This window comes from Malaclemys terrapin, chromosome 6 (genome assembly GCF_027887155.1).
Source record: "Malaclemys terrapin pileata isolate rMalTer1 chromosome 6, rMalTer1.hap1, whole genome shotgun sequence".
Taxonomy (NCBI): domain Eukaryota; kingdom Metazoa; phylum Chordata; order Testudines; family Emydidae; genus Malaclemys; species Malaclemys terrapin.
Window position 1 is genome coordinate 70,057,109 of NC_071510.1, and position 23,467 is coordinate 70,080,575.

General features: G+C 38.1%; 1 protein-coding gene across 7 annotated transcripts in view; it reads right to left on the minus strand.

Moving 5' to 3' along the window:
* The window catches only part of PAM (peptidylglycine alpha-amidating monooxygenase), a 233,852-nt gene that overhangs the window by 96,691 nt on the left and 113,694 nt on the right, over positions 1-23,467 (minus strand). For all 7 annotated transcript variants that reach the window (XM_054032538.1, XM_054032536.1, XM_054032535.1 and 4 more), the window contains exons 5-6: positions 14,309-14,396; positions 3,837-3,922 (exon numbers count right to left, since the gene is read on the minus strand). In XM_054032538.1, the coding sequence (XP_053888513.1) occupies positions 3,837-3,922; positions 14,309-14,396 (174 nt within the window). The remainder of the gene's footprint in view (positions 1-3,836; positions 3,923-14,308; positions 14,397-23,467) is intronic.

Sequence of the window (23,467 nt, forward strand, 5' to 3'; positions counted from 1 at the left end):
CATTTGACCATGCACTGCGTGGCAAGGAAAAGACGGCATGGAAAGCCTTCCAGTTAGTGGCAATAAATTTTCTCGGAAACAACTGTAGGAATGCATAGCTCCCGAATCGCCAGCCCACGGGCGCGGCAAACTGCTCCCATGGCAACGAGGCAAGAGTGACCTTCAATCCAGCGTTTGTGTTTGGGAAACTTATTTGGCTGATTTGATTGTACCCTCGCAGCTGGTGTTCACGCGCTCAAGAGATGGGTTCGTTATCTTATGTGCATGTATACTGCCTGGCTTTTCTATGCGCAGGAATGTAACCACTAAGAAGAGTTGTAAACAAAGCAAGGAGAGAAATAAAAACCCCAGGAAAAGTTTTCCTGGAAGGCTTTTTGCTTGAGGCTTTTAAAGCTCTCTAGCTACCACAGACCTGGTGTTCTGTTTCCTTTCCTCCGTCGTCACCACAAACAACAAGACAGACAACTACAGATTGTTGGTGGAAAACCTCAAGGCATACAAAAGCCTTGGTTGCTACATTCACTAAAGATACATTTTTTGCACTCTCATCTAGATTTTTTTCCACCAAACTGCGGAGCAGTGAGCGACGAGCACGGCGAGCGATTTCACCAGGACATTGCAACAATGGAGAAACGCTATCAGGGCAAATGGAGCCCATCAATGCTTGCAGACTATTGCTGGACAGTGACAAGAGATGCTCCATTTAATGAATACAAGAGACAAACCAAGAAGCGCCGAGTAGACACTGAATAGGACTAAACTATGTACATAATAGTTTTTTGCCTTTTGTTTCATAATAAATTTTATTTATATAACCCTTTTGCTGATTTTTAAAGTGTTACATAAACAGGACAGGTGAAATATTATCATGTAAAGCAACCATAAACACATGAAAAGACCTAGGTTTACAATTTATGATTAAAACTCTACTATCTACACAATATACATAGACATAACATGTAAAAACTTAAATATCTTAAACAGTAGCCAATCAGTTGTTTTAATTGTCATATTTGAATTCAGCACATCAAAATACATAATAAATAGCACATTTTATCTCTGAAGCAAACGACTTCTCAAAAATTGTAGGCCAGTGTTAATATACAAGGAGATTTCTAGAAAAGGTAGTTTGTGGTATTCTATACTGTTCATAGCAATGGGAAATGGAGCTAGAGGATAAAGGGGAAAAGTGACTCCGTTTAAGGGATTGCAATAAAATAAAGATATCCTCAGACTAAAGCTACACCTTCCATAGATTGTAAAATATTTCCAGTACACTCCAAAGGCTGTCCTGGAATAATGCAACGGAGTATTACACTGAGAGTAGCCCACTGAAAATCTGATGGGATTCATCCAAAGGACAATGTCATATAAAAATAAAGGCATATATGTGCTCTCCAATTGTTTCAGAACATCAAGCTGTGAAACAAATTGTGTACAGAAAGCCCTTACAGATCTGTAAGTTTCCAGACACAAAATACAAGACAAAATTGAAAGAAAAATATATTTAGATGGAAGCCTCTATACAACCTCTAATCAGATAGTTTCTCTCTCTTTTTGGAGCTTGTCTGAAATGCACTTTGAATTACAAACAGGATCCATTATCTACATACGCAGTGGTGTGTCTTGTAAGGGGATAGAACTGGCATTTTAAAGGCTCCCAACTTCTTGTACAACTTTTGTCAACCACCAAGCTCTGCTTCCAAATTTTTCTTTTCCCAAGTTAAATTCTTTTTAAATTGGGAAAGAATATCAAAATCTTCCTCAACCTTCTCCACTTAATCCAGAGAGGATTTTTGATGATCCTTAGACAACATTAAAAATGCATCTATTCTCCCAATCTTTTCCTCAAAGGTGAGGGGCACAGAGGAGAAGGGATGGCACAATTGGAGGGAAAATGTGATTGAATCCGTAAGAGAGGTTATGGCAGAAGCGATATAGATTTCTTGTGGGATTTTGTTGTTGTTGCTGTGATGATGTTCTCCTTTCTTTACATTTCATACATTTTTTGACATCTGTGATTTTAAATATGTGTAGTAGTGCACCTAAAACACGGGAAAGGCAAATCAAAGAGAAAAGAACACCACCATGCATTTGTCACAACGGCATGCCTGTCAACCATCTCATTACAGCTGTGATTGCCTTGAGTTTTCAGATACCTGTCCTGGAAAGTTCCCAGTCCTCGGATGCTAGTTGAGTTCTACAAAGTAAGGTTGGCCTCCTATAGCTGTGGTGAGGAGCAAGGAGGTCTGTGGCTACCAGTGCATCCCTTCCCCTTTTCCCTGCTCCGTCCCCTCTGTTGGGCCTCTGAGATTGGCACAGAAGGATAATAGCCACAGAGCAAAACACTGTCTGTCCAGTCCTTTTCTATACCTCTGCCCAGATTCTCATCTTAGCACTCAGAGGCAATAGGGCCAGCTGGCAAGCACTTTGGCAGGAATCAGGAGAAGGGGAAACAAGGTGGAGGAATCCCAGAATCTTCCCCACTCCCAGAAGAAAGGCAGACAGAGAAGACTAGATGCCTTCCAGAAGAGATACAATAAGGAAAGAGAGAAGCCCCAGAGGTCCCAGCTCCTAGAAAGAGAAAAGGTGAAAATCATCCTGAAGAAGCTGGTGAGGGAAAGCCCATCCATCAATTACCTACATATGCCAGGCAATGTCCCAGAATTGCAGGTCCAGGACACCCACTAGGGGAGGTGGGGTTGGGGACAGGGAATCACAGGGTTTTGTGGGGACCTCAACAGATTTGGTTAGGCACACAGAAGTTAGGATGCTTATATAAATCCTAAAACTTTACATGTTTCAATCATCATATTAAAAATAACCTAAATTCTTGAGCATGCACACAACTCTCCAGTAACTCCCCAGCCCACAGCTTATTTAAACAATAAAGATTTAAAATTTTGCAATTACAAGCTAACTGAAAGGTACCCCGTTCAGAGGTGGTGCTTGTACAGACCTCAGTGATAGCATGTATACATTCCTAACAGTCCTCCTTCTACCACCTGCCCAAACCAGCACACACAGAACAATAAGGAAGAATACAGAGGACCTTCCAACTCCTCCAAGGTGTCTAGTAAGGCAAAGGGGTTGGACAATAAATAACACAAGCTGGGGACATGAAAAGAACGAGTTCATAATTTCCACCTTATACAAGCGTTGCTCCCAGAGGAAGGCAAAAGATGCAAGTGGAAGCCAGGCTACTTCTGGTGGACCCATTCTGCCACTGGATACGCCCATATAAAAATCTCACAACTCACACTTAAGAGTTGAAGGATCTCTAACTCTGTATTTATGCTTTTTTTTTTGTTTTTAAGACAAAAGAGAAACAGCCCACCCTTCCCCTCCCCCCTAATTGTAGTGGGATGCAGTGCATTCTAGTGGAGAGGGCACTGAACTAGAAGTCAGGTTTTATCCCCAGCTCCATCACTGACTTGCTCTGGGCCACTGTGCAAGTCACTTTCTCTCACCCCAGTTTCCCTATCTGTGAAATGGAGATAGTGAAACTTTCACTTAGTTGAAAAGCACTCGGAGACCTATGCATGAAAAGTGTTGTGCAAGAGCTATTTATTATATTATTCTCCTTTAGTCTTGATTTATAATCCATAATGTTACATGGAATAAGAAAACCACATATGTTCATTAGTTCCTATAAAGTAAGTAATATTCATTACCACAATTAATGAGATTGAAGTATGTACACTTTTAACCAACTGAAACCACTAAATGAAAGACGGAAAAAGAGATTGCGGCGGGAGGCAGGGAGCTACTCCTCCTCCTCCTCCCCTATCCCCCCTGTCCAAAGAGGGAATTCCATAAAATGAAAAGCACCATACCTTTGGGTAGTCTGGTGGGAGGAGCATTTCTTGCCCAAGCATATAAAATGTTGGACTTGTCTGTGCATATTCCTTCATCACAGTCCCTAAAAACATAGAGAAAAGAATATATAATTTATTATATTTTTATTTTGCCATCTGCAGCTCTCTCAAGCTCCAGGTGGACTATGTACATTGAAATGCTAATTTTACCAAAATATGTCTAATGAATCTTAAATACAGTGCTCCAACAAAGAAAACTTTCCTGGCTATCAGTATGGCCACCTTCGCAGTGTACATCACAACCTCCTTTCCTCTCCTCCAGGAAGAGCCTGGGGAACAGGAGAGCCTTGCAGCATGTTTTGATGGTCACCAAACTGTCCGTCTGGCAAACCAAGGTGAGACGTGAGTTCCGTAGCCCACAAATCCTTACTAAGAAAGCACTTCCTTCCATCTGATTACACCAAGAGGCTGTTAGCTCAAGTGCCTCAAATGACTGCAGCTAACAAAGTACTGCATGGGAATAGAAGCCATGACGTTCCACGTAGAAAGATGACAAATCAGAGTTTCAGATTAAAACCAACACTTTAAAATTACCCCACAAATCCACTAGCAACAAGTGCAGGTTGCAGAGAGAAGTTTGCCTACAACATAGAGTGGGTAGAAAGCAATAGATAAGAAAAAATAGCAATGCAATCAAAGAACAGCATGATTTTATTGCCTTTCCCCTCAACCTATTTATGACCCTCACTTTATCGTGTCAGGATTATGCTCTCTAGGACAGTGGCAGTATTTTACTCATTTGTGAGAGATTTCTAGCATATTTCTTGAGTGTGCAAAAAATTAAATTATAATAATTACAAGGAGAGGTGTAATGTTCTTGTCAAGTGACAGATCAGAAAATGGCACCAATTTTAACACTAACTAGAGAGTTTGTACCTGTAGCCCATACTGAGAATACTAACTGATCCAACCAAAACAGAGATAACCAAAGCAAGGTCCATACCCAAAATTGGAAGATACAACTTTCTTTACTATTCATATATAAATGATAAAACATCAGCCTGTCAAACACTGCTACCTGAGTATCCAGAAGCAGCACCTGCCCACATAAGTAGCTTCATTGCAATTTTACAACCATAATCCAGTCAGGATGATAATGAGGCTTCTACACTGTAAAGGATCATTGTTAAAAATATGTAAATTGTTCAGGCTCTCTACAATCTTAACAATATTATCCCTCTGTTAAAATTCTCAATTTAACTTTAAAAAGTCTCTTCCTCTCCAAAATAGTGTGATATTTTCTCCTTTTTTGTCTTTCTTATCAATTTTCTGATAAGAAGTTACTTCAGATCCTACCAGAAAGCTGTAGGTCCTACAAAGCTAAGATTACAATGCATTTTTACCATTTAGAGTGCAGGTAATCTGCAATCTCTTCTAGAATTGGGTATAATCCTTAGCTTTTTGCATTACATCTATAAATCGAATATATTACCTTTTGTCCAAAAGACAATTTTGTGATCTCTCTTTCTCTCTTACACTTTGGTATTATATTCCTGGCTGGAGATCTTTTCTTGACACCTAAAGAAATCACTCTTTAGTGCCAGGGAATTAACTGGATTGAACACTGCTTCCTTTTGCTGGAATAGCTTTTAATTGTCTTTTTGGGCTAAAAGTCCTTGAAAGAGCTTGTTCTGTACTCCCTCTAGAAGTTAGAATTAGATTCTTGCTGGGAAAAAAGTTTCTCTGAATTATATCAAAAACACCCCAAAATATTTTTGTAACCCATCATCACTTCAAAAATAGACAGCTTTGTAAAATTAGTGCCTAAGTGAAAGCACTGAATTTCTTTCTTAAGTGAAACAATATAAAAGACTTAATTTCTGTCCTAACAATTATAGAAATACTTTTTCTGACTACCATTTGAAAAAAATTATGCAACTGGCTTGCAATCAGATACATCAGGTTAACAGCATATTGTACCCATCTTGGGAAAAATTCAAATAACCTGATTAGCCACATCCCCTTTAAGCGGGGTCAGGCATTTATGCCCTAGAACACTATTATTTAGTGCATGGACAGACCACCCATATAAATCTCCTCAGTTTTCAAACATTCAGAAATTTGTGTTTGTGATAGATAATCAACAAAGAACATGCTTTTTTCATTACACAAAAGTTGATAAAGAGATACCCAAATCTTCCATGCAGATGTAAGATTTTTGACAACAAAACCAATGTCAGTGGAGATTTTTGTGCAGGTAAGCGTTAGGACAACTGGGGAGTTGATTAAATGCTATTTTGTCACAAAAAAAAACAAAACACTTGAACGCATCATTAAAATAAGTGCTTGTCTACATAGCTCAGCAATGTGTGCCAGACAAATGTGATCTACAAAGTTCTGTAGCTGCTATGCATAGCTCCTGGTGTCATGTTCTAAAAGGTACCTATTTTGCATTAAAATAGTCCTACAAGTCTACATAGGGCTGCTAGAACACTTTATGAGTCACATCCCTCTAGTGCGCTTTGCCAATGCCATGTAGAGAAGCCCTCAGTAACTTGAAATCTCGCACTGAAATTGACAGCGTCCTTACTCCAACTGCTGAAATTCCTAAGGGTTGTATTATTGCAGAATACACCAAAACACAGTCAAATTATTGACTACACATTTCTTGTTGAAATAAATGAATTCTTTCAATTCTTTGTACCCTATATTTTCATAAGTCCTACAAATCAATATGTAGATAAGCTTCTATCATTATAGTGGCATGGGAGTGCCACGATAGTTAAGGTTGCATTATTATATATATTTAATGGTGGGCCTTTCTAAGTCCCCTAAAATCAACATGCTTAGATTTCTTTAAAATTTGGTACGCCTCGGGAGGGTGCAGGGTAGGGTTAATAACTCAAATTTGGAGTCTGGTAGGCCAGGGGATGTGGAGATATAAACTTCCCCCAAACAGCCATTTAAGGAAATGTCTAGGTGAATTTTTTCTTCCTAGAGCTTTATATCAAACTATACATGTGATATGGGTTGAAATGGCCTCAATCTGTTGAGTTTTGCCCAAGTTAGGCATGGCATCAATTAAATCTTTCAGGGACCCAAACTGAGAACGGTATTTAAGAAAATGTACATATTTTATACTGTACATGTTCCGATACAGAAAAAATGTCTAGGAGTTTTCCATTTCTGCCATTTTACATGCTTTAAACTTGATTCTTGTAAGTACTCTAAAATCCAAATGGTTACTCGAATTTCTATGAAATTTGGTAGGCCTTCTGGGGCACAATAGTGATCCGAATTTGGGGTCTAAAACATGGGCAACCTTAACTCTGCATTTCCTGGTTTTCGTAAATTACATGTTTTGGTCAATTGAATGTTCTGCTGGGGAATGACATTCCTCCAAACAACCTTAACACTGCATTAATATAGTTTTTTGCCACTGAATTTGCTTTGGTGCACATGTGCAACCACACATTAGTTGACTTCCTAATAATGGAAGAAAATAAAATTGTAGACCATGAATAAAATATACAGACCATGAATTTGGGAACAAACCTGCAAGAACTGTTGCCAACTATGCTAAACTGTTCAAGCAGCTAGAAAACAATCAGAGATTGTTTTCTTAAAAAGAAGAAAAAATAGTAATAGCTGAGAAAAAACAAATAGAGTGTTCAAAACACTGACAGAAATGCAAGATTTGTATTTCAAGAACTCCAGGTTTTCTGATCTTCTAAAGTGTGCAGATACATGCATATATTTTAAACTTTTGGTGCAGATTGCATTTGGGCTTGGTTCTATAAATGGAACAAAACTGAAACTATACAACTGACAAGATGGTGAGCAGTCTTATCTGAGCATATGCTATGTCTGATCTGATATGAACTTATACAGTGTGAATTAATAATGGAAAACTGAAAATCAAAAAATAAATGGTTACAAAACAGGAAAAGACAAAAACATGATGGAATTCAGGACCAAGTAGCACTGAATTGTGTTATTTTCAGCAATTTACAGCAAAGCTGCTTTCCAATGCTCTCATTCTTAGCAGCTAGGTTATTATTTCAGGTTAGTCCTCATAGGATTCTCATTTAGATTGCCCTTTTCAAATATTAATGTCCCAATCAAAATTTAAAGTGTGTTTCAAAGCCCCCTTTTGACTTATTAATATTCATACCATATTGATGAGAATGAATGTCTGCAACTTTAATTGTCTTGAGTTCCTGAACCTTTGATATCCTCTTTGACAACCTCTTAACCTCCAACTCGTAAGGGAATCATTCTATAGCGTAAGTGCCTTCAACTGGGCCAGTCACTGAATAGTGCCAGACTGTCACTCTGAATTATCCTAACATGGAGGGATAGCATGTTAAGCAGCCTCTTCTTGTATTTTGTTAAAGTACATTTAAGTTCAAAGGTTATCCTGGAAACATCCAAAGAGAGAACTGGAGCAAAAATCTAATCTTTACAAAATGTTGTAGCACTGTAAAGTTCAAATGGCTAGCTTTCAAATCTTACCAAGTTTACAAAATTGGAAGTCTCCTCAACATCCTGCTCTTTCAATTTTTTTTAAACAGGAGCAGCCATCTTTTATTTTGATAAGTAGGTCTTAAGCTTTTTTTTTATTTTGATATGTAAGTCTTAAGCTTTTATCTACTCATTCTAAACTCTGGATTAATCCTTCCATCTCTGCATAGGGGACAATCACTGGAATGCACAGGCTGATAAAGGTCGGGAAGGCAGCCAAAAAGGATGATCTATTTAGTAATCCTACTGTTTAAAGATTTCTGAATGACTCTACTTGTGACTTGCAATAGTATCTGGATATTAAAATATAAACATAAGCATACTATTAAGCAAACCAGAGAAAACAAATATGAAATTCCAACAAGAATGCCATAAATTTTTGTTAAATCCAATGAATACTTGCACAGTTTTTTGGGAAATTCTCAGGTTTTTCTCTTTATTATACCCAACTGCTTTTCCCCCCAGATGTATTAGATGCACTTGTTTCACACAATTCAGTAGAGGGAACTTTCATTTTCTCTACAAGAATAAAGTAACTTGCTAATGTTTATATGAAGTGTCCTGTAATGCTATCCAATTTCCACTGGTGGTGACATTCATATACACAAATCTGAAACCCAGAATTTTTATATATTTCTGTTTCGATTATTTATATTGTTATACATTTCTGTCTGGACTTTTTATATTTGAGCATGCTTCCCCAAAAAGCACTTTTAAAAAGACCTGACAATAGATGGAAATGATTATCTGAATTCACAAAATCCTATAGGTAATATGAACTAACTGGCTTTATTCCAGTATGTTGCACTCAAGGATGGCCACATTGCACCCAGAAATAGCATCTTATAATGTAAATAGTTCTATTTTTGTCAAGCAGTAATAACCTAACATACATCATTGTCCTTTCAATCATTATTGGGGCTACTGATGCTGTTATTTCTGGGATTTCTACTGTTTACTAGTTTAGAAAAATATTACAATAAATCAAGAGAATAAACTTCATTTGTTTTGACTATCTGTGTCTGTCACAGAGAACAGAATCATCTCAGATTGGAAGAGTTGAATCTACTGTAATTGTATCTTTCTAAAAACACATGCTCTAGCTCAAACAGAAGTTATAGGTGTGATGCAGCAATTACCAGGTGAAATTCTATGCCCTGTTTTAAGAAGGTGGTAAGACTTGACAGGTGGTCAGACTTGACAGGTCCTCTCTGGCATTAAAGTCTATGAATCCTTGTGGTGTAGACTATGCTCCGATTTGTATGTTCAGGATGTTGTGAAGCAGAGAAAAGACACAGGTATATCTTCTTCTAATTTTTGATACTGAAAGATGATTGTTGTTAAGATAATCGTGTTACATATTATAATTATAATTTCTGATTATGTCCTTTTCCCATCATTTCATTCTTCCTAAACCTTCTTCACATCCAAAGCTATTTGGCTGAGAATTGTACAGTACTGCTCCAGAGCCCATCCCCACCCATGTTCCTTAGTTATCCAGAGGATCTGGTGAGAAAAGTATTGTTGTTTGTAGTAGTATTACCATAGCGCCTAGGTGCCCCAGTCACGGACCAGTTCCTATTGAGCTAAGAGCTGTTCAGACACAGAACTAAACTATGATCCGTGTCCCAACAAGCTTACAATCTAAGTGTAAGATGAGACAATAAATAAGTACAGCCTGAATGACAGCAGAATAAAAAAAAATATATATTGGTTAACGTGGTAAAAAGTGGACCTCAGCACACCAGCTGCCTAACTGTTGTCCAGTTTTCTGAAGGTATCATGCAAAAGGATTGTTTTAAAGAGGGATTTGAAGGAAGATAATAGTGGTTTGAGCATTGGCCTGCTAAACCCAGGGTTGTGAGTTCAATCCTTGAGGGGGCCACTTGGGGATCTGGGGCAAAATCAGTACTTGGTCCTGCTAGTGAAGGCAGGGGGCTGGACTCGACCTTTCAAGGTCCCTTCCAGTTCTAGGAGATGGGATATCTCCATTTATTAGTTTTACAGAAAGTTCTTCTGAAGAGTGAGGAGTAGCATGGGAGAAAACAGAAATTTAATAAGTGGTAACGGAGACTGGCATCATGGGCCAATTGGAGTTGACACCTTGATACTGAATGAAAGATAATTGGTAGTGTTGGGATAGGCCATAAGGGACTTTGAAAGTAAAGACAAATAGCTTAGATTTGTTTTGATACAGAAGGGCAAGTCAGCTGAGGGAGGCAAAAAAAGGGATGATGTGGTCAAAGAGATGGGCTAAGAAAGCGATCTTTGCCGCAGCATTCTGAGTGGATACGAAACAGATACAAGGCTGTATTTGTCAAGGCCAGAGAGAAGGATGTTGCAGTAATCAATATGTGACATAAAAATAGCCTGAATGAAAGTTTAAGCTGTGGGATGAATAGGAAAGACTGTCTCTTAGAAATGTTACACAGAAAGAATAGTCAAGATTTAGACATAGCCTGGATGTGAGGACTTTGACAGAGGTCCGAATAGATGAGGATACCCAAGTTATGGGCCTGAGTATCAGGCAGTACAGAGTTGTCCATAGTGATCAAGAAAGGAGGTAGCAGAGAGAAAGATTAAGAGCTCTGTTTTAGCCATATTGATCTTGAATGGATGGCTAGAAATCCATGAGATGTCAGAAATACAAGCTGAGATTTTAGTTTGGATAGAAGGAGACAGTTCTGGAGCAGAGAGGTAGATTTTTGAGTCATCCTCATAGAGATGGTAGCTGAATTTGTGTTTTCAGGTGAGATTACCCAGAGAGAGGATGCAGAGGCAGAAGAAAGGGACTAAGGAAAGAGCCATGTACGCTCACCACAGGAAGCTGGAGAGGAGATGGGGAGGGTCTTCTGAAGGACACACTGAAGGAATGATTAACGAGTAAGAGGAGAACCAGGAAAGGACAGTCAAGCAAGCCAATGAAGGACAAGATTTCAAGAGGAGCATGGTTGGTGGTGTCCAAGGTTGCTGACAGGTCAAACAGGATGAGGATATTGGTTCTGAGTTTTAGCCACAAAGAGGTCATTAGAGACTTTGGTGAGGGTGACTTCAGTGGAGTACAAGGAGCAGAAGCTGGATTGGATGGAAATGGAGGAAAGGGATTCCAGACATCAATTGTAAACAGTGCGTTCAATGAGCTTAGAGTTGAAAGGTAGACAGGGTGGTAGCTGAAGAGGCTAGTGGGGTCAAAGGTGATTTGTTTTGTTTTAAGATTGGAGAAACTAAAACATGTTTGTATTGTGAGGAAAAAGAGGCATGGGAGAGTTTAAGGAGAAGAGTAAGGGGTAGGGGGATAAGAGCAGGCACAAGGGAGACCAGGGGATGGAATGGGATTACTGTGCCAAGCAAAAGGATTAGAGAAGGAGAGCAGATGAAAATCTCTCCTCCTTCTCCCCATCTCAGGAACAGAAATGTGGGAAGGGAAGCTGAAGGGTAGCGGAAGATCTGTCATATTAAGTCAATTTTCTCTTCAAAACAGATCAGTGAGTTCCTGTGTGGGGAAAGAAATGAAGTGGAGGCAGAAGGAGAGGAGAATTTGGAGTGAGTGTCAGCCAAAGTAGCCAAAAAGGCAGCTGGGATTGAGGATATGGGATTCAATTAAATTGGAGAGGTAGAGTTGTTTAGCTAAGAAGATGGCAGAACTAAAAGAGGAGAGAACAAATTTATACTGGAGAAAGATGGCTGGGTCATGGGATTTCCACCTGAGAGAGACACCAGAGAGTGCAAGAGCAGGAGCAGAGGAAGTGGATACTGAGGGTGAGCCAGGACTGTTGGTTGGCAGGGCGGACCTTGTGATGGGAGAGAAGGGCCGAAGACTACTTTTGCGTAGGTTCTCAGGCACTACCATATTTTTCTCTGGTGGGCGAAAGTTTCGGAAAAGGTATTCAAATGCTACTAACTGAATAAGAGCTACAGGAGATTTTTTTGTACAATCATAATATCCATAGTTCAAATCCAAATAGAAAAATCACTTCCTCACAATCTTTCTATTATTTTGAACTGAGCAAAAGCCAATCTAAACAGGGACCACACCACAGTATATTAAAAGCTTCAGGCGCTAACAAGTTCATGCAAATGTATGAGATTTCCATGTTTATACATCAAACAACTACATACATTATTAATGCAATCTGCTTGTTTTAAACAAGACATAAAAGGCTGTAGTATGGGCAGGCACAAACTAATTTGAAAAGGCAACATCCTAGGAACTCTTTCATGCTGTGTATATCTTTTTCATGTAAACTTAATAACTGTAAATATATTTTAATAAATGACAGAAGGGGCAGTTACCAAGGCAAAGAAAAGTGTTTATTGGGGCTGGGAGGAGGAATCAATGGAAATGCTGTACTTTCAAATTAATCGCTTTACCTGAGCATAAAAGAAAAGCATAGCTTTATATTTTAAGACAAGATTGCAGCATTCATCATGGTTACCAACAGAACTGGTTGATAAATGTGAGAGAAAACAATTTGTCTGAAAATTTTTTCAGCTTGGGAATTTGCTTACCTCCTCAACCCTTAAGCCTAAGAGCACATGGTCTTTGCAATGTGTCCTATTTACTTGGGCATTTTCCAAGTATAGCTTGAAAAAGGATCTGATTTTTTTCTTGTGGTTGAGGAAATGTTAGCATTTTTATATAACCATTTAATTAATTTATATTATTTTATAATTATTTGCTGTATGTTCACTCAGAGGCCATAACTGGCACTTTGTTTAAACTGAAAGAATAAAACAAAGTAAAATCTAAACTAAATTTTGATCATATATAAGAAAGTTGCATCCATTAATTTTAAATGGAAGAATTTTCTTTCCTCTGGATTTCTTTGCTTTCAGGAGGTGGAGCCCTTTCTTTCTCCACTGCACATCATCTAATTTCTATTTAAAGTTTTTGTTTAGAGGAGCAACAGTTGGATTTAAGTTTAGGGGTAACTTGAAATTTTTGAAACAAAACAAAACCAATTTTTCACATCCTCACCATAAAACTACCATCATGGGGAACCTTCCAGATTAAGGGCCAAATCCTGCTCTTCTTACTCCCATAGTCAAATAACTATTTGCCATAGTTCAAAGGGAGCTTCTGGATGCTCAGTATTTTTAAAAGTTAGGCCACTTAGTTAGCTGCCTAAATATGGCCTTAGGAGCCTAAACTTTAGGCTCCCATTTTTAAAAATCTGGGCCTCCATGTCTCAGTATTGAGTTTCAGTGCTTCAAATTAAGGAGTTCTCAGTAACTTGAACACATCAGATAACAGTACAACAAGGGACAACTCAAAATCTGGTGTAGGGAAAATTTTTAACTGTGTTCTTCTTTATAAGCCACTGCTGCCAATGGGTACGTCTTGCAAAGTTCCTGGGACTAGAAGGGTGGGGGGGGGAGGAAGAGATGAGAGACCATAGTCTGATTACAGAGAATTAATTTTAAAAATCAATGCAAGTGCCTTTGCCAATACATTAGTAAAATAGATCACAAACAAAAACATCCATTAGTTATCTAAATAAATGTGTATTTCAATTTAAAAATAGGTTTTAGAGGTTATGTTTCACTTATATTTCCCCAAATACTTTCTTTCAAGAGCTGTCATTTTAATTTCTAGTTTCACTTCACAAACATTACCCAAGCCTTTATAGTGTCTTCTATATTTCACAAAAAGAACAGAGCATTGATGTAATCTGTGAAGTTCACACTACCCTCACAATGACAAAAATATTCACTCAGAATGTGACACTTTCATACTATTGCTACATTCAAACATGTAAGACTGATATTTGTATCTAACGTTTAACAAAAAAAAACATTCAAAAATAAGGATGGGAAAGAACAAGAACTGAATGTGTTTCTTCTCCCTTCCTTTCTTTTTTCCTCAATTAAAATCTGTGAGAGCCTTATAAAATGTGTGCATGAAGATAAATCAACATTAGTGACATGTTAAAGTAAAACAATCGATATGAGCCTGTAACTCTTACCAGTAATTCTCAGTAGAAGAAGGTACGTTACATCCAAAGAGTAACATGTGATGGACAGTGTCCATGCTGGCTTGAGGTCTGAAGTCAACTGAAAGACAAATTGATAAACAACAAACATAAATGTGAGTTTTATTCTCACTACAGCAGACCATTTTGAGATTGTCCATTAGGTGCATAATAAAGATATTGTTGTACCATCATTTGTTCATGGTCTCATGAACAAGGATAATTTTTTGTTTTTTGTGTTCACTCTGATGTGATGGCTCAACAGTGCTGGACTGTTTAAGCAATGGAAAGAAAGCTGTATACTGCAAGTTGTGTTTTTGTTGTTTTTAAATGTCAATTTCTTACTACAGGACAAAAAGGAATTATATAGAATGGATTGTGCCTTCTTTTCCCTGTCCAGTCATGCTTCTAAATATCAAATCCTACCACTTTCAATCCAACTGTGCCTCCATGACGCCGCGAGAAAGGTAAAAAACCCTACCAGACCTCTGCCAATTTGGCCCAAAAGGAAAAAATCCTTCCTGATCCAAAAACAGGCATTTGGTCAGACCCACAGAATCCTAAAGCCACAGCTCCTATAGGACAGGTAGGGCAGCTAATAGAAGTTAGAGGTTTTTGAAAATCCCGGGAGAGAGTTTAAGGGGGCAGGGAGAGAGCATGTGAGAGCCAATGGGCCAGCCCATTCCCCCAGCCAATATGAAGATGGAGAACCCAAGGAGAAGGATGGGTCAAGCCTCAGTCTTGCCAAGCACAGGCTCTTGCATCTTCCTCATCCCTCTCCTCCAGGCCCTGTATCACATCCCCTGAACATCTATTCAACCTTCTCCCCCAAACTAATCGATGTGGGGAGAGGGGAGAGCAGTCCCACTAAAAGTGCTCACATGCTTAGACAAAACAGCCAAATAAATGGCTAGTTTTGCTCACAGACATCAGTATATTGTATCAGGTATCATATAACGATACAAATGAGTCAAGTCTTAGGTGTACCCAAGGTTCCCATTAAATTCTGAAAAAAAATCTAACCCCCTTCACCCCACATTCAAACATAGCTCTGGCACATCTGCAACCCAAACATCGTTCTAGTTCATGCCAGAAACCACCAAAAAAAAAAGTAAAAGCTTTTTGTCAGATCTGAAGGAATTGCTAGTAAACAAACAAAATGGTGAAAGTTAAATGACTTTCTTAAAATGAGACAAGGTGGGTGAGGGAATATCTTTTATTGGACCAACTTCTGTTGGTGAGAGAGAGAAGCTTTCGAGCCGCACACAGCTCTGCTTCAGCTTTTTCTTAAAATGTTCATTGTTGAAGTTCAGTGCTTTACGAGTACAAGCAGAGCATTTTTAATATGATTTTTAACTTGATAGAATCACTTAAAAAAAAAAAAAAGGATGTAAACTACCCTATCCTCTAATTTAATATTATGAATTAAAGAAATGAGCAGCTTTCAGATGATTGCCCCGTCTTGTTTTTTGGCAATATATTAAGTACTTAACCAACTTAACCATTGCATAACTGGGGAGTGGAAAAAATCAATCAGAGGCAATACTGAAATGCTGTCTATTGACATTTTAAAAGCATTGCCCCACAGGAGCCACAAGACAGTGCAACAGCAGTTTATAGCCAAGCACTCTCTTGGAGAAGAATGCCCCAGGCCAGTTCATACTTTTACAGCTTTGTTTAATATTACAAAAGAATATTTAAATATTTTAGTTAATTTTATGCATCAGAAAACAAAGCTATAAAGCAATCAGCAAAGGAATAATAGAAGCAGCAATTCCAAGTTGACATCTGGAATTTTACAATTCCCTCAGGATGCTACAAAATCATCTGTGAGCTGTAATACTTAAACTGACAGCACAGTAGCACCAAAACAACCCAAAGCATGGTGTGAGATGTCTATGTACTTATTTTTTCCAAAGAGAAAATACTATAGTCTTATAAGACAGTAGAAAGGGAAAGAAAGAATTGAATACAGAATCTTCTTTCGCTCTAACTGAAGTCTTTGGGCATAATCTAGGGCAGTATCAATAAACTCTAACGGCCTGTGATATACAGGAAGTCAAATGAGATAATCTGATGGGGTGCCTTTCAGCCTTAAACTCTATGAAAGTATACATGCATCAAGTCAAGTTATACCTCAAAATCCAAGAATTAGCCTATTTTTATAAAGCCTAGCATTTCTTGAGACGCCCTCTTAATGATCTGTCTTCCTTAGCTGTGCTGTGTCTCCCTATATTTGCCTTTGACATCCAAACGTTTTCATGATTTCTTCCTCATTATTCACCTGTCTTGAGAATGACTGAACACTGGTTGTGCTCGCCATGTCAGACTCTGCTGTTAATCACTATTAATCATATGTTTATAAGCAGCTACAAATCTTTATTTTCAGTAGTGGTGAAGTAAAATCTTTCTGGATAGTCCCTTGACTTCAAAGCTTATTTCATCAAATGATCATATTTTTCCTGTAGGACCTCAATTAAATGATAATTTACTGGAGGATATTTAAAGAACTTCAGAGAAAATAGACCAACTATTTGCTTCATTTTCTAAAAAGACAGGTAGAGGAGGTAGGGAGAAAACAAGCAAACCAAAATGAAACAAACAAACAAACAAACATGTTTTCTTACACTGGAGCTAATTTTAGAGAGTTTAACTGATGGGAAAACAAAAGTCCTTCTCATAAGTGCCTTGTCAGCTCAAGCATGGGTCAAATACTCATGTTCTGGGTCCCACTCTTCCCAGTTTACCAAACCTTATTCAAGTGAAACCTCTGACTCTATGAGAAAAGTCAACTGGGCACCAGATGCATATAGGAATACTGTCTACAACTGGGATTTTCTAAGGCGCCTAAAAGAATTAATCCCAATGAAGTGCAATGGGAGCTGGGTGCCTAATGCCCTTTGAATTCTTCCAAAATCCCAGTCTAAATTCCTACGTGATGTGATTGGGGGATTGCTAAGAACTAATACTTTTCAGAAAGAATTAAGAAGTCTGAAATAGATTTTAAAGTGGGGAACTGCCTAAATAAATTGCTTATCAAAATGAGCTAAGACCGCCTCTCCTTCCAAAATACCACATATATGGCTTACATCTATCAGGAATGCTGGAAATAGTTTAGGGTGAAGGTTTCAAGAATTGCAGAACATACTCAGCAATAGGTCTAGATCTACAGAATTTACTCCTGCTAAGCCACAGATGTATTTAAAAGTGAATATGGCCACCTTGCCTAAGTCTTTCTGTGACTGAGTGCCTTGAAATCCTGGACACATGGGTAAAAGGTCAATGTTCAAATGTCTCCATTCTTTGTCTAATAGCATTGTGTTTTGCTCTTCACATTTGAAATGCTGTTAGTTTTACTTTTACTTGTAGTCCATTTGCAAGCAACAGAAAACCCAAAGCAACAGCATACAATATTTTTGCCAGCAAATTCTATTCATTCCATAATCATAGAACAATTCTGTACTAAAGACATTTTATTTCCACCTTTTTATCACTGTGGCTTAATAGTGAAATTACAATTAACTCTTGAATGAGACAATGTGTCATCAATGTGAAGTTCTTAACTTGGTTCATAAGCATTTTAAGATGCTATTGACAATTTAAGCAAGAAAAAGTTTTCTGAAGGAGGTCACAAATGGTTCACAAATGTGAAACAGGATTATCTTTATTGTAGAATCTGACACATATGGAAAGTATAATGTGAGTACTATATAGAAAGGCCAGCCTTCAAGAAAGTAATAATTAAAGGGAACACAGTTAACTTAAATAAAATAAAATAAAAAAACACACCAAAAAACACACACCACACTTCTGTCTGAATTTTTTTACATGCTGTTTTAATTAACATCTAAAATTACTACAGTTGAAATATTAGAGCAAATAAAATGTTTCTTTTAAAAATAGGAAAATTTAACTATAAAACCATAAAAATTAGTAGGGGCAAGTATAATACCTGCAATTGCTTTTAACTATTTTTTTAAAATTGATTACAGTCAATCATAATTGATAGTCTACCTTTAAATACTCACAATAATGAACAGTTTGAAATTGAATGTTACTTTATAAACTAAGAGAAAGACAGGGATATTACTCTGATACCAATAGTTATCTAATCTATTGGTCTGATACCAGTAGGACTGGGATTTTTTTCCCTTTGATGTTTTGCGGTGTGTTGTGATTGGCGCTATCTATACGAAGGCTGAAAGACTGATCGATCAAGGTTTTGCCCCAGGTGTTTGTTGGGATATTTTGATTTAAGCCACAAATACAACTATTAGAATACTGCATGCTGAGAACACTAAGTAGAATGTTTCCTTATGTCTAAAGATATGCATGCATACTCAATGTAAGGGCCTGATCCACTGTTATTTGAAAGGCTCCCATTGACCTCAATGAACTTTGGTCTGGACCATGTTTTTTTTGGCTCAAGGAGTTTGTAAGTTTTGCAAGCCCACCTTTTGGCAGGGAGAGAATGGATGAGCCCACAAAGGGAGCTCTCCAAGACTGCTGGCCTGTAGTTGTGTGTTCCAGCTGCACCCTTAGTGCCTAAATTCTTGGCACTAGAGGCATGAGAGACAGCAGGAAATTACCAGCTTCTACCTAGAGATATACGACTATAGCTACCTCCCTTCTCTGACCGCTCATCCATCCATCCACAGTTGTAAACCACAGACCTGCACTTGAGGCATAACTGATGAACATGAGTTTAGCTGTAAACACCTGGATAGAGTCTATAGCACAACACTAGACAGGTAACAGGAGCAGAGTGGCAATGATATTTTCAGATGACCTCAAGATTGAGGTGTAAAACCATAACACCTATGACTTTGCCCAGGGATGACCATAGACTCATCCAGTAAGTTAGGCCTCTTTCCCACTCCAACCCCATTACTTCCAAGCAGGCAGTCCAGTGAGCCAGTTGGCCCTGGAGTCTGAAAGTCCCCAATCTGGAGCAGTCTAGATGGCGGGGCAGCCCCAGAGATGAGGGCATTGGGAGATGGTTCTAAGACTTCCAGGCTCCCAGCTCTATGACAGTGACCCTGGAAGCCTTGAGAACCCTGCCTCAAATAGGGAGCCTAGCAGCCCCAGGAAACCATGGCTCCAGCCTGGGCTCTGGCAGGATCCCTGCCACAGAGCAGGAAGCCTAGTGGCCCCCAGAGATCTAGTTCTAGCTGGGGCTCTGGTGTGTGCTAGGTTGTCTGCTGCAGAGCTGTGATGCTGGAACACCGGCAGATTTCCAACAGAAGCTTGCCTGTGTTTCAGAGAAAGTTTTGTCAAATTTGCATTAGATTCAGTGAAACATTTTGCTCCAGAGAATCAACATTTGCTGACAAAACTATGCTTTGTTGTAAAGTTTCCAACCAGCTCTGTATATAATACCTTTATGTTATTTATTAAATTCACCCCATCAAACATAGTTTGTGCATTATGTAGCTGAAAATAATATTCTTGATCAAATCTTCAGTCATACGTCTTCAAGCTGGGATTTTAACTTCAACCCCAATGTATTTTGTAAAAAGTGATGCCATTTATAAATACCATTATGCTACACACAGATTAGCCATTTCAATAGTCAAATTAAGAATTGCAATCTAGGGACATATATTAAATATCTGTATTTATATAAAGAAATTGGGCCTCCCTTCCCAACACAGAGCTCCCCATCAATTGTATTATGAACTCTGAGGGAGTTGGGGTGAGTTGATTCTAACGATGTCTAGTTTAACAATTTAAATAGCAAATCCTTTCCAACATGGCTATCCTTAAAGACAGTAACTTTATATCTCTTACCCTTTTTAAAAAACAGTTCCCCCCTACTCCCCACCCCTTAAAAATAATTTTGGATCATATTTTTTCAGGAATGGAATAAGACTGGCCAGGATATATGAACTTTCACTGTTTGATGGATTACAAAGGAACCTAGATGTGTTACCTTAGCAATGGGCAATATCACCTGGCAATGAGCATGTTTAAATATGCAATACTATGGTAACAAACTAGAAACATTCAGGAGTTGAGTATTGAAAAAAAGCAATAAATCAAATTATTTCCATCTGCAAATAGGCTCCATCTCATTTGTATAGTGCAGTTTGACAGATAAAGGCTTACCATCAGTCAATAAGAAAAAGACATTTATTTACTGGTCAGCCATGTGAGCAAAAATAAAGGGATGAAGATGACAGTCAAATTTCTTGGCTGAGTGGCTTGCTGTCAGACTCAATTCTTCTGAGTGTCTGTAGAACACCCTTCAGCTATGACTACAGTTCAGTAGTCAAAAACAGATTGTAGCAATGTCAGCACCAGTCAGGGAGTGAAGACACTTTCTATTTGCCCAAATAAAAATAACCAAACATTTATAAAGATATTTAGAAAAAATCCTGATGATTGTTTTAAGTATATTAGGGATTGTCTCTTTTACCTTCAAGATAATTCTCCTCACCTGGTTTACCTCACAGGCATTTAATTTCATTTTACATGATATATATATATTTTTCAGCTTAAAGTCAATGGTGGGATCTACACAACAAAAATAGAAATGGCCTTTAGTCAAGATGCATGGGCCTGGAGGGGAGGAAAAGGTGGAAGCTCAACAAGTTCCAATAAGCATCCAAACTTGACACTTTGACCCTATCCCAAGAACATCATACAGTGACTGGGCAGTGTCTACCAGAATATACATAGCTTTCCCTGGAAAAAGCCATCTAGAGTAACACTCACAACAGTTAATTATGAAGTTCATCTTCTAATAGCAGTCTGATGAAGAGTTCATTTATAATTCCTAGTCAATATATTCTATGGACTGGCTCTGGATCAGGTTGGTCAATTTTGATGGAGGACTCTTGTGGCTTTTATCTATGCACAACATACACTGGATACAGCTGCAAGTGTGAATCTGTTGCTTCCAACTGTTTTATTTTTAGAATGAGATATGGTGGGTGAGGTAATATCTTATACTGGACCAACTTCTGTTGGTGAAAGAGCAGACTTTTGAGCTCCACAGAGTTCTTCTTCAGTTTCCAATAAAAGATATTCCCTACCTTGTGTCTTTCATATCCTGGGACCAACACGGCTACATAACCACTGCAAACAGCAATGGAATATATCACATTTTATTTTTAGACAGTAACTTTGCTTGTAAAATGTAATATTCTATTCTGGGAATCTAAATTATGATGGTTGCAGTTTGAGAGTTTTATTTCTGCTGATCCATTCCCTCTTGTTCTCCTGGATATTGATTGGCATCTGGAACAGTTTCTTTTTGGTGGATATATACAAGCTTTGCCTTGTATCATGCTCTATGTCATTGATTGATTGAACTGTGAATCTACACAACATTAACTTGTGCATTATTAATAATCATCCAGAGCACCTGGTATTGAGTAGGCAACATCCTTGCTCCAGAAAGAGCTGTGAAATAGTGCATCCAAATACCTCATGCACTAGTATCTCCATCTCCATGCGTATGTCTATACTGCAGTTGAAGGTGTGATGGCAGCAGAGGTTGGCATACCAGTGTTAGCTTTAACCTAGCCGAGATGCCTAAAATCAGCAGTGAAGACATGGCACCACAGGCAGTGTGGGTTGTTCAAATACACCAGGGACACTGGATATGTACTATGCTATGTTCAATGCTATGTTTAGTCAGCGTGTCTAGATTGAAGCTAGTGCAGGTATGTCAACCTGGGCTGCAATCATACTTTTGACTGCAGTGTAGACATACCCCTAGAAATAGGGATAAATTGGCCCTTTTGTTGCACAGAAACCATGTGAGGAAGAGGGAATAAGTGTCTCCGTAGTTTGCTGCCTGCTGGTAACTGACAGAACTAAAATTAAAAAAAGGAAGGCATTTTAAGGAAAATGAGAATGACAATGTCTGTGGAGGCAAGAGCACTAGAGACCTAAGATGCCTGAAACATTAATACAAGGCAGATATAGGAATATCATTGTGCTGTTGAAATCTCTCATACACACTTCACTAAACTGCAGTGAATCATTCTAGATGGCGGAACTTGGAATTTCTAATTCACCTAAGGCGCTCACCTATTACATGTCCAGTTGTAATAAATGTATGTTATTGAACAAGTGAAACAAAGGGTTTAAACCATCTAAAACGGGAAGAGCAATTCCTCAGGAGACACAGATATCAAAAAGCTATGCTTCTTCCTTTTTACAGACATGAAGGGGTTCATCTGGATTATCACTGACGCCTTACATGATTCACAACTACTGTGAATTCGCCAACGTTTGTGGGGTTTTTTAAAACCATACTCTTTGGTAAGTCACTCTTAAGGGACAAACAACAAAGCATTTCATACATATTTAATGCTTGTAAATACAAAAATAAAGGTTTTCACTGTAAATTTTGAAATTAATTGAAGTACTACACATAAACTTGCCTATAATCTAGGTTAATATACATTTTTCTAATCAAATTAAAGCAGCACAGTCTATTACACGCATTGTATGGCAAGTTTATAGTTTATCAAAGAATGAAGTATTTTGATAACCCTTTCATGTTTCTTTCTTTACAGGCATCAATCTCACAGCCAAAAAATAATGCTGCAGTTATGGGTTGCTTCGCTTATTGACAGTTCCTACTTTATTTTTATGTTTGCTATGGCAGTTAGAACTACATAGGGTGAAAAATATAAGATTTGTGTGTCAGTTCCTGTGGGGAGCTCCATATGAAAAGATACTTAGAATATCTTTATTCTGAGCAACTATATATACTTTTCACCTCAAATAGTGCACTAAGACTTGTTGTGGCAGAAGGAAGTAGAAAAATACAGGTGCTCTACCTTTACCATTGTTTTCCGATCCTGGTATTACAATGCATCATGAAAATGAAACTAACTTCAGTCAAATGGACCATTTGCTTGTCTCCTCCCTTTCCTGAACAACTAGATTGTTTAGAAGCAGAGTGGAATAAAATTAAAGCTACCCAGAAGACATACTGAACAGATGGTGCTTACTTTACTGATCTACTTATTTGATTTAAACATTGATACACTACTACAGTAGGTCCTGTCAATTTACTTGTCATCTCATTCATGCCAGAATATTAAAAAAAAAAGGACTTTTTTTTGCAGACAAGTAAAATCTTACTATGCCCATTGTTGATGGTAAATGCAGAGGATTTACTGCCTGTACCAG